General features: G+C 34.1%; 1 protein-coding gene across 2 annotated transcripts in view; it reads left to right on the top strand.

Moving 5' to 3' along the window:
* Positions 1-12,729, top strand: part of Ap3b1 (adaptor related protein complex 3 subunit beta 1) — a 234,124-nt gene that overhangs the window by 46,559 nt on the left and 174,836 nt on the right. For both annotated transcript variants that reach the window (XM_010619098.1, XM_033761506.1), the window contains exons 4-6: positions 9,219-9,314; positions 9,987-10,147; positions 11,864-11,930. In XM_010619098.1, coding sequence (XP_010617400.1) covers positions 9,219-9,314; positions 9,987-10,147; positions 11,864-11,930 — 324 coding nt within the window. The remainder of the gene's footprint in view (positions 1-9,218; positions 9,315-9,986; positions 10,148-11,863; positions 11,931-12,729) is intronic.

The following is a 12,729-nucleotide window of genomic DNA, read 5'->3' as shown; positions in this document are numbered from 1 at the left end:
GGGTTTGTACTGGGGATTGAATTTGGGACCTTTTGCTTGCGAGGCAGGTAGTGGTACCACTGAGCTAAATCCCTGGTCCCCTAGTGCAGATTTCTGAGTGAGCTTCATTTGGTTTTCTTTGTCCTGTCAAAACCTTGTTATTGTTAGAGTTGATGGGTTTGTTAAAGAGGATCTTACCTCTGAGGTCAAGTTATCAGTTAAGTAAAGGGGTACATGTGCATGTAGTGCAGTAACATAGTAAGAGAATAGTAAGATGTATATATGTGTATAAGTGTGTAGGTATGAGTATATATCTTACATACTAAGTGAGTTTTCTGTTATGTAGCTCCCTCCCCATTCTGTCTTGTTTGTATTTATTGCAGGTGGGGAGCGGCAGCTAACTTTTGCTAAGGCCCTGGCAGAGCCATGCTGTTTATCAGCTCTCTCCTAATTGCTCCTTCCAGGAAAGGTGAACTCTTTCTAGTCAGGATTTGTCAGAAAGCTTACTGAGACCTTCATTCTGTTACTTCTCTGTTTGTATGTCCTTTTGCCCTATGTATGTATGTGTTGAAGTGTGGGATAGAGCCCAGATCCCTCTCACTTACATACATTCCCATCCCTTTTAAATTTTATATTTTGACATAGTATCTCATTAAATTGCCCAAGTGGGGCTCAAACTTGTGGCCCTCTTGCCTTAGCCTTACAGAGTTCTGAAATTACAAACATTAATTTTTCAGCACATGGGCTGAAAAATCAGTAAAAAGAACTTTCATTGTCCTCTGGCCTCTGGTTTCTGATGGAAGTTTTAGTCTTTTTATCTTTTTCTCTACATGTAGTGTTTTTTCCCCCTGCTTTGGTTATTTTAAGATCTTTTTCTTTGTCATTGATTTTAAGAAATATTTCTATAATGTGCCTTGACATAGTTTCTTTCCTGTTTTCCTACTTAAGAATTTTGAGTTTCTTACATTTGTGGGTTTACAGTTTTCTTAAAATTTGGAAAAATATTCAGCTATAAATTTGCTAAATAGATGTTTTTTTCTTTTCTCCTGACACTTCAAGCTCACATATTATATGCTAGTTGATACTGTTCAAGATCACTTGATACTATTTTGTAGGAGACTGCTACTACATTCATCTTTTTCCAGTCTTCTTTTCTTAATTTTGACAATTTCTGTTACTCTAGATACATCATTGGGTTATTTTTTTAGCTTCCAATTCTCTCAACATAATTGTTTTATTTTCTTTTACCTTGGATATGTGGAGCATGTTTATTATATATAGCAATTGTAATTATTTTTGTGGCTTCTATATTTTTTTTTTCCAGAACTGGGGATTGAACTCAGCACCTTGAGCTTGCAAGGTAGGCAGTGGAACCACTGAGCTAAATCCCTGGCCCTGTGGCTTCTGTATTTTTGAGTTTTTGTCTACATCCATTTTTTTGTAGTTATGATTCATATTTTACTGCTTTACACTTGATCTTAGGCCGAAAGGCCGAGAAGCGATGATATTTTACTGATTTAAAAATATCCCTAGTAAATTTTAATTGCATTCTAAGCATTATGAATTTTATGTTCTTAGTTGCTGGATTTTATTTCTTCTTAAATTGAGTTGAGTTTTGGTGCACAGTTATGTGGAATAATTTGATTTTTTAAAAACCATGCATCTGGGCTTTATTAAAGTAGCTCTTCATTAGCTGAATTCCACTATTAATGTAATCCTTTCTTAGAATTCTTATTTGATTATGTATTTATGAAACCTTTTGTATGACTGGTTGAAACAAAGAGAAGCATGTCTTTGGGGTCTATTCTGCCCACTCCTTACTATGGTTGTTTTCTTGTGGCCTCAGGTAATTTTATCTCACTCATGTGTAGGTCAAGCCTCAGATTTGGTGGTGATTTTTACAGAGTACACTGTGCTGTTTGGCTTCTTTCTCCTTTCATTTCCATTCATCTTTTTCTCCTTCCTTCCCTATGGTAAAGGGGCTTGGTTTTCTCCCTCCCTGCCATCCCTCCTTCTCTCCCTCCCTCCTTCTATCCTATTCTTCGCTGCAGATTCTAGTAAGCCCTTTGATATGTCTCTTCAGCACAGTAAGACTTCTGAGATGCATTTGGTTTGTCCTTTCAGTATTGACCTAAAAACTACTTCAGGTACTGATCTGGGCCAGTTGTAGGGTTCAATTTTAGGGCTCACCTTGATTTTTTTCCCCTCTCAAGTGTCCAGTCCTGTGCTGCCTGTTGTCCAGCATGTGAAACGCATTGTTTTTATGTGTGCATGTCTATTAGGGGTGAGGGTAGAGATCTCTGGTATTATTATTTAAAAATTAATAGCTTTATATACAATTAATTATTCTTCAGTTCCTAAAATATATCTGAATTATTCATATGGCATATATAGGATGTCACCAAATGAGTGAAAACACTAGTCTCAGTTTTCGCTATTTTCCCTACAGAAATTTCAATTTCTAACTTAAAATGTTCCTGGAAATTCTCTTCCTTGTTAACTTCTGTGTCAGTTATGTTTCATTTTCTTATAGTGCATTGTAATTAGAATATAGTGAATGAACTATTGCTGTACTAGCATTTTTATAGTTAATGCCTAAGTATTTTTAGTTTTTAAAAGTCAAGCCATTTTCTAGTGAAAAGTTACTTAGGTAAATTGCAAATAGAGTAAATAAAGTAGCTGACTTGAGGATGACAGTGGAGATGTTTGTTTAAGTTGAGCAATGAAAGATCAGCTGGGTCACACTTCAATTATATAACACATTACTGGGATTAAAAGACATGACTTATTTGAAGTAGACTCATAGCTATTTTTTTAATATATCTAATAAATCCTGACAAGGAGAAGATTATTAGTTTCTGAGTAGGTATATAATTTTGTATTTACATATTTAAAATATGGAAAAGTAAATGTGAAGCATGTGTTATACAATTTCTAGAATGTATATTTCCATTTATAAAATGAATTATTTTCCCATCATCTTAAGTTTGTTAGCATAATTTGTATTATTGAATTCTATATATATATGTACTTTATTTTTATTTATTTATTTATTTATTTTTGGGTACTGGGGATCAAACTCAGGGCCTTGCACTTGTAAGGCAGGTGGTGAAACCACTGAGGTAAATCCCTGGCCCAAGATAGGTACTTTAAACACACTTTTAAAGGAGATGTTTTTAAAGTGCAGTTCACTTTTTTGTAAGATAGTAAGTACATTATATATAATATATATTGATACCGAATTTGATACTATTATGTATAGTTTGATACCGAATTGAAGTCATAATAAACTCAATATAAGTAACTCGAGTAAACCCCAAATAAAAACACTTTTATCCTACAGCCAGTTTATGAATATATTAAATTAATTTAATATTGAACATAAATAACTTGACAAAGCATAGTTTCTTTTGTAATATACCAGTTAATGGGAGACCTCTGCATAGTATTTACAGTTTTACTCATGATTAACTTAGTAGATATTCATTAAACACTATTTGTGTTTGTTAACCAGTATAATTCTAGTTGATCATTTTATTTTATTTATTTATTTTTTTGGTACTGGGGATCAAACTCTGGACCTTGTGCTTATGAGGCAGGTGGCAGAACCACTAAGCTAAATCCCCAGCTCAAGTTGATTTTTTTTTTTTTGAGTACCGGGATTGAACTCAGGTCCTTGCACTTGTGAAGTAGGCAGCGGAACCACTGAGCTAAATCCCCGGCCCCCAAGTTGATATTTTAAACATGCTCTATCTTTGACGCCATGGCCATACCATTGGAACTTCTAATACACATACACACACACACACACACACACATATACATATATACATATGTACATATATATACACACATATATACATGTGTGTGTGTGTGTGTGTGTGTGTGTGCTTGCTTGCATGCATGTTAGTTTTATGGCTTCTCAAAGAAATATGTGAGAAAAAAAAATCAGTGTTTGTCTTAAGCAAAGCTGGTCTTGGTGTTACCAGGAACGAGCCTCTCAGTAATGATAACATTGCTAACATGTGAAAATGCATTTGAGCTGGAGTGTTAATGTTTATGTGGATGAACTTATCTTCACCTCATGAATATTCCCACTGCTGTCATTACCTGTATTTTCCATGTGAGGAAAGGTGGCAGAAAGACTACATTACCTGATGAAGGTCGCTCAGCAAGTGTGTGGTGTTTGGAATCTGTAACTGGTGGCCTGTCTCCAGGACTCATTTTAAACCATCTTCCTTTCAGCACCATCCTTCCTGTTTGGTGCTTCTGCCTCTTCCTTCTGCTTCCTCCTCTTTCTTCTGTATTAGCTGTCCCTTTGGTGGGATCTGCTAGTGTATTGGTGTACATTTTTTAATATTTTAAGTATTGGTAGAAGTGACCAGGTTTTGAAAAATGGTCATAAATTTACCAGTTCCTCTGAACTTTTCTAGTCTTATAACCAGAAAATTCTGTACTAGTTATTTTCATTCAGAGCTCTTTATACTGTTTGGGTAATTATCAATAATAGGAATTTTCTTTTTCCCCCTTTTCAAGCAGATTTATCTTGGACTTTTTTGTTAAGTACTTTTTTTGGAGGCATGCTTTATCCTCTAATACTGTGTGAAAACTGACATAAGCTTTTCTTTTTAAAAATTGTGATCAGAGAACTAATTGATGTTTTCTTGCTATCAGGTACAAAATTTCATTTTTACAAATACATGTTACCTTACAGACACAGGTGAGCTGTAGTATGTCATCTGCCATTAGATGTCAAATGATACCAAAAGTGACCTAGTAAGCAATCAGTGGTTATAGTACAAAAATAATCAAAGGTTTAGTCAATAACTCATGAAGTTTGATGTACTAGTATTGATAAACTAATTAAACAGATCTGCCTGTGTTCTTCCAGACTGCTGGGGCTCTGCTATGATTAGCTTTACAGCAAAGAGTGTTGTAACATTGAATGAAAGTAACTGATCAGAGAGCAGTGTAGTCACGGAGCTTTAACTACTCCTATTTCTGGTCACAGAATGGTATCAGGGAGAGTAGGCTTTCTCTGCACACCTGCAGCCAGTCAGTGCATAGGCCTCTTGTCGTCAATATTGATTGATTCTTATGACAGAACTAGAACAAATTTAGTGTTTTGCAACCTTCTGTGATTTAATATTATTATGCTTTTTGCCATAACAGTCACAGAAATCCTTCTCCAATAGTGAGTAATTACAGCACCGTCTGCTAGCTCAGCTGTGGTTCTGAATGTTTCGGTGTTACCATTACAAACTCCTAGATGTATTCTGGAGCTTGTAATACAGTTTTAAAACTGGCTGTACAGTTGCTTGATAAATAAAGGTATTGCTGAGAAATAAATGGCAAGATTGCGGCAAGGTGGTCTGTCATTCGTCTTTAAATTTTTCTGGAGAATTGTACAGTAAAAAATGAATATAATTAAGGAGAAAGAGCTTAAGTGATTATTAAAAACAAAAAACTAAAACAAGCTAGACTTTGGTGGCAATCTTTCCAATTCCTATGGTTTACACAAAGTATGTTCATCACCTTCTAGACATTGCTGTTAAGCAACTTATAACTATTGGTGGGAAGTTAGAGCCTAGGTGTAGTAATCTAGTTGGAAAGTCTGATTAATTTTTTTTTCAGTCTACCATTGGGCTGAACTGTGATTCTGCTGATTATTAAGCTTTTACTGTATGCCAGGCAATGTAATAGGTTCTAGCATTTAAAGAATGGTTTATGTGATAAGTAACTGCACATTTATTCCAAGGTGGATTTGAGAGATTTCTTACCTAAGATAGATATTGATTTGATATCTCAAAAATGCTGTTAATGAGCCAACCAGCAAATGCTAATGGCTTTCTAGCATTGTTGTATTTTTAGGAACTTTAAAATCAAGTTAAAGAGATAGGCATATATCCTCAAATAAGAGAAATTATTTTAAAACTATGATCCTAAGAATTTTAAAAATTTATATTTTTACTTAAATATAATTTACAACATTGAGTATAGTTTGGAACATTTGGTTTCCTTTTGATGAACTATATAACCTAATTTTGGAAGCCTTTTTTTTTCCTAAGGTCATTTGTGATAATTTAAGGGGCAGTTTTTCATATATATGTTTATTTTTGGATTATGCAAATTCTGAAGTTTGAGAGCACTGATTTGAACACAATAAAGTTTGCAGAGTCTGACTGCAAATTTAGATGGAAAGATCATTGATAATAGAAATGAAAGATCTGAGGACTTCCCTTGTTGGCCACACATATAGCTGGGAATGTCCCCCTGTCTTCCTAGGTGGCATCTTGATTCTGTCACTTGCTGATTCTGTGACTTTGGGCAAACTACATAAACTTCTGTCCCTTATTTTCCTCTTATTTTTTGGAACCAGGGATCAAACTCAGGACCTTGTGCTTGTGAGGCAGGTGCAGTGCCACTGAGCTAAATCCCTGGCCCTACTTTCCTTTTTTCTCAATGAAGATGATAATTGTACTTAGGGTAGATATGAGAATTAAATGAATAATATAGTGTAAACTTGATTTCATGTGCTCAATAAATTCTAGCTGGGAGTTAAAGCAAACTGAGGTGAAAAACAAAAGGTGACCCAGGCAAAGTTTTTTTCATATTCTGTATTTTCTAATTAAATTTAATACTGGCCAGAATGACAAAGATGCTTTTAGGAAAACAAAACAAGATATGAAAGCTTAAGTATAACTTGGGATCCTGAATCAGGAAATAAAATGCTATAAAAATAGAATATTATTGGTAGATTTAATATGGATTTATTAGATAATAGGATTGCATTGCTGTTAAATTTTCTGAATTTGATAATTTTAGTGTTAGTTGAAAAGTACAGGTGAAGGCTATTTCAGGGCCTTCAGTAGATTAATCTTGGAACTTTTCTATAGGTTATGTTGAAGGATGGTGAAACATGCAATTCAAACCTGAGATAAGACTTGTGCTTTGAGGCGGTTTCTCTGAGCAGAGATTGCTGATCTTATGATGGATTTTTGGGAAAGGTAGACCTCAGGTCTTCAGTGGATCAGGATCATCTGCCTGAGACTGCTGTTGACTGTCACTCAGAGGTGTATTTGCTGAAGGGAGTTTGTTCCTGGATAACTTTCTCAAGCTAGGGAGCTGGTACAGATTGATTTAAAAGCTTATTCATCCAGGTGAGTTTTTGTTTATTCCTTGAACAGGTTTAAAGCAATTATGGTGCTTATGTGTTTCCAAGAATATAGAAAAAGCTATTACTTTCCTAGGAATGTGAAAACTTCAAAAAATATTATTATAAGTTCAAAAGTTGTTTTTGGTTTTTTTTTTTTTTTTGAGACAGGGTCTCACTATGTAGTTAAGACTGACCTAGAACTCACTACGTAGTCCAGGCTGGTCTCAAAGTCTCAGCGATCCTCCTGCCTCAGCCTCCCAAGTGCTGTGGTAACAGGCATGCACCACCATGCCCGGCTCAAAAGTATTTTAAATGAAAAAGTTTAAAATGGTGTTAAAGTCAGAGAAAATACTATTTGTGTTGGAGAACATCTGGAGAGATAAGACTCACCCTTAAAGTGAAACTATCTTTATTGTTTTTTTGATCACCAAATTAATTAATATTCCTTATAAAAATTAAGTTAGAAAAGTATTAAGAGTATTAAGTTACTGGTTATATAATCCAGAGATAGTACCTTTAACATTTTGTTACAAAGTTGTCTCAGCTTTTATGCCTACTTGATTTGTCTATTTTTTTTTTTTTTTTTTGGTACCTGGGATAGAACTCGGGACTTTGTGCTTGCAAGGCAGGCAGCGGCACCACAGAGCTAAGTCCTTGGTCAATTCCTGCTTGATTTGAATCTTGGCTTTCATTTCACAGATAGGGTCTTGGTCAAGTTACCTAACTACTCTGTGTTTCTGTTTCCTCATCTATAAAACAAGAATAATAGTATTTGCTGTTATTACTGTGTTATGTCCATATTTTATTTCATTTTAAAGTTTCTGCAGTTGGGGTTTAACAACTGTTGGTAGGGTTTTTGTTGTTCTTTCTTTTGTGGTCCACATCTTATAGTAATAGTACATCTTATAACCTGTAGTGTATCTTAGACTGGATAATATATACTAGTGTTTGTTCATCTTTTCTTTTAGTAGACAAATGAGATCAAACAATATGTAATATTTTACACTTTAAAATATTTTTATGGGGACATATTTTGTGTCAAATACAGATGTACTTTATGTTAGCTGCATAATACGTTGCATGGGCATTTTCTAATTTATTTTACTGCTCATATGTTAAGTGGCATTTAATTATTTAAGTTTTGCTCTCATACAAGATTTTGGTAAGTGGAGTTTAAGGTGAAAGTGATACCTTATGGAAATAACCTGAGTGGAATTTGAGACCAAAGTACAAGCTATGTACTTTGGGGTTTGTTTCTGTTTGCCTGGAAAGAACTTTGGGGCAGATTATAAAATGTATTTGGTACTGGGTTAAGGACTTTAGATTTTGCCTTTAAGATTTCATGAAACTGGGCTAGGGATTTAGCTCATTGGGTCTGCTGCCTGCCTTCCAAGTGCAAGGTCCCGAGTTCGATCTCCAGTACCCAAAAACAGATTTCATGGAACTATTCAACACTGAAGACCAATTGGAAATTCCTTCTTGCAAATATATCTTGCCCCCTCCTCCCCTTCCCATTCTTCTGCCCTCTCCCCTCCTCTCTCTTCTCCCTTTCTTCCCTCCGCTGTTCCCCTACTCTTTCAATTAGTTTCACCTATAACCATGTCCATATAATATAGATGATTGGAGTATTATCAACTTAAATTGTTTGTTAGCATGTTTACTAATAATTATGAGGCCACAGAAGGTGAGCACATTTTTTACTTTTGTTTATGAAATTATGAATAGTGAAAAGTGAGTCAGAGATAAAATATTATACCCTATGTTTTTTTCTGTTATTTGTATCTTTGATTTTGAAATATTTCTGCAAACCAGCTAATATTTTAAAACTCCTGTATGAGTTTTGCTCAGGGATTAAAACATTCCTTTGAAAGGAAGGGGCACTTAGGAATTTGCTCTGATGGATTGGATTATTAAGTTTTTTCTGTTGCTGCTCATCCCATAAAATATTATTTTTATTTGAAAATCTAAGCTGTGAACAGATGAAGTTGTTTACTTGAGGCAAATTGAGAATGAATTTTGGTATGAAAGTACTGAGTTTCAGTTTTCACTCTGTCTAGGAGTAAACTTTTTTTTTTTTTAACAGATTAAGAAGTTGGTGTATGTTTACCTGGTCCGCTATGCTGAGGAACAGCAGGATCTGGCACTCCTGTCCATAAGCACTTTTCAGCGAGCCCTGAAGGTAAATGATAGAGTATGCAGGCAATAACTACACAGTTTCTGCACAGTTGAAGGTGTGTCATTTAAAGAAGTAGAGCAATAATCCACTAAATAGCCCAGTAGTGTCTTGAAAGTTAAAAAGACCTCCCATAGTGCCTATGCAGTACCCTCAGAAAATAATTTATACAACCAAGTAGAACCTTACCAAATAAGTTGCAGTTTCTGTGTTTCTTTATGTCCAGTAAAATTATTAATCTTACACTAAAGAACTGTGTGTGTATCATTATACCAGCTAGTTGTTGAAAATGTGCAGAGGAGACATAAAACATTTTAAAGATAACTTTTATGACATATAGCATTTTATTATGAAACACTAAAATCCTAGCCCAATTTTTAATAAACTGTCAAGTTGAATTTTGACCATTAATTTTCTACAGACATTGAGAAATAAACATTCACTTTTTTTTTTTTTTTTTTTTTTTATCCTTGTGCTTGTGAGGCAGGTGGTGGAACCACTGAGCTAAATCCCTGGTCCCACTTCTTTTTTTCTTTACCCATTTCCATATGCTGTTTATTAATTTTAAATTAAGAAGCTTTCTTATGTTATTGTTGTATTATACCCTGTATGTACTTATTGATGTCTTTTTAACATTGTAAACTTGCAATTTTGATGAATGTTTTGCACTATTTTCAGGACCCAAACCAATTAATTCGTGCAAGTGCTTTGAGAGTTCTCTCAAGTATTAGGGTACCAATAATTGTGCCTATCATGATGCTTGCTATTAAGGAAGCTTCTGCTGACTTATCACCATATGTCAGGAAGAATGCAGCCCATGCAATACAGAAACTGTACAGGTAGGTGTGCTTTTAATAATGCTGAAGACCCATAATGTGACACAGAATGTTACAGACCAGAGTAGAAGCTTATGTTACTAGCTCTTACAATTAATTTGTCCTTATGCTAAGTAAATTCAGTGTCTGATTTTTTCCTCCTACAAATGCTCTTTGTACATCTTTTATTTTGATTTGGTTTTAGAGATCCCCACAGGTTATTTGTAGGCCTGTTAGGGCCTATGATGACTTAGAGATTTTTGTAACTTTAATCAGAATTTGAATTCTCATTTGTAGTCTTGTCTCATCTAGGCGTGAGTGTCTTATAAGACAATTGAGATTCCCCCTTTATTGTATAGTAAAATTTTAAGTGTATTATCCTTAGAGTTCACTTACCTTTCTTTTTCTTCCGTCTTTGTTCCTCTTGCTACTTTCTTGAAGTCTGATTATTTTGCAGAGCTGTTTTATTAAATATATTTTAAAAGTGATTTTTAAATATAGTGCCACCCTATATTTCTATGACATTTTAATGAATACCATGCAGTACCTTGATCTCTGTGGAAAACATTGTCTGAATAAAATTATCTACCACAGTTTAGTATTACTTTCTAATACCATTTATTTTACAAGCTTCTTTGAGACTGTGTATTTGTTTTAATATCCATGTTGTTCTGTGTGCATTCGATATATAAAGTTAGAGGGTGGTTACTTACTTTGAATAACATATCACAAAGTAGAGGAAGGATAAGCAACTAATGCTATGTACATATTTGCAGAAGCCCATTAATAATGTCTTGATGGGTCAGGGGCCATCATGTTATAAATCTACCAGAAAGTAAAGATATCAATAAAATGTAAAGTGAGGACTTTGCTTGGAAAAAGGAAATTTGAGCTGAAGTTTGAATTAGAAAGGTTTAGATGTTTGAATGTTCATATAATTAAGTGGTTAACAATAAGCTTGCATAATGTTTGTAAAAAGGTCCAAACTCATATTCTTAGGTTAACTTCAGGGAAAGTTTTATGCTTTTCACACATTATATTTTCTTTTCATAAATGTAGGATAAGATCCAAAGTTTTTAAACTGTAATAGTTTAGAAGTGTATTTATTAGTAGCTGCAGTTTAGTTTTCAGCCTCTGCTCCTGTTTTCCCTGCCTTGAGCTTGCACACTTAGTAGTTCAATACCACCTGTTAATTTCGTGTGTCAAATGTTTTAACCTTTTACTGCCTCTTATTTTTTTTATAGGTTTAAGATCGGAGGTTTTATAATGGATGTCTGCGTTAGTGAACTAGTGTGTTACAAAATTCTTTTTTGTAAATACTAAATTTAATTTATTTGTAAATTTTAAATTTGTTTTTGGTAATTTTGTATTATTGTAAAAAATATTTGCTATCTAATTCCCACCCCAGTTGAAAAAGAAATTTGTGGTTTATCTACTTGCAATTACTCTCTTGAAGTTTTCCACCTTTTTTAAGAAGTGAAATTGTCCTTTAAATACTTTCTTAATGGCAAGGGTATTAATGGCAAGTTTTACTTCATGTAGACAATTTAGAGCAAAAGGTAAGGACACATTTCTCAGAAAAACCATCCCATTTTACTTTAATTTTGGTTTTATCTATCTTGAAATTATTCTTTTCCCCCTTCTCTTTTTAAAAGCTTTCAGCAACCATAAAATGATGGGCATTATTTAAAGCGAATTAAAGGGGAAAAAATTAATGTGACTTTTCTTTTTATATTTTAGTCTTGATCCAGAGCAAAAGGAAATGTTAATTGAAGTAATTGAAAAACTTTTGAGAGATAAAAGCACAGTAAGTGATATCTTTATGTCATTAAAGTATAGTAAAATTGAGCTTTATTTACATAGTATCATTTGCTATTGTATTGGTGATATAATTATTGTCATTGAATTCAAAATGCTGTGAATATTAATGGAACTCATGTCTATTTAAAAAATTTTAAAGAATAAAACTTCCCACGTAATGAGAAGTATCTGCCGTTGGAATTTTGGTTTGTTGCATATTGCATTATCAGACTTTGATGAAGAGTAAGATGGGAGGGACATCTTTTTGTTTAATCTTTGGCTAAATTGTTGACTGCTTTTAAAATTTAAGTTTTCGTTTATTTTGTTTGTTTGTTGTTTTGGTTTTTTGAGACAGGGTTTCACTATGTAGCTCGGGCTGGCTTTGAACTCACTGTGTAGTCTAGGCTGGCCTTAAACTTGTGGCGATCCTCCTGCTGCAGCTTCCCAAGTGCCGGCATTACAGGCGTGTGCCACCATGCCTGGCTAGGTTTTCAGTAATTTATTAGGCTTTTTAAAGGCCGAGTCACCTAAGAACAAATAATTGTTTAAGAAATGTTAAAGAGATACTGAAAAATTAGAGGGGCATGTTATTAAAATGTTTTTAAAACTATGAAATCATTTTCATCAGTACATGTTTGTTTTATTTAATCCTAGGAATTATCTTTCTGATTAAAAAGAGTAATCCTTTAGGAATATACTCTCCTCCTCCTGTTTCAACCCGTATTTTTTGTGTGTAGTGAATGAGAGCAAGATCTAAGAGCAGAACTGACCTGTAGGCTCTGGAAGCAGGCCACTGGAGGGTCTAG

Source organism: Fukomys damarensis, unplaced genomic scaffold (genome assembly GCF_012274545.1).
Source record: "Fukomys damarensis isolate Sample0158 unplaced genomic scaffold, DMR_v1.0_HiC HiC_scaffold_1, whole genome shotgun sequence".
Classification (NCBI taxonomy): domain Eukaryota; kingdom Metazoa; phylum Chordata; class Mammalia; order Rodentia; family Bathyergidae; genus Fukomys; species Fukomys damarensis.
The sequence above is the reverse complement of the archived record's forward strand: the minus strand, read 5'-3'. Positions and strand labels throughout refer to the sequence as shown.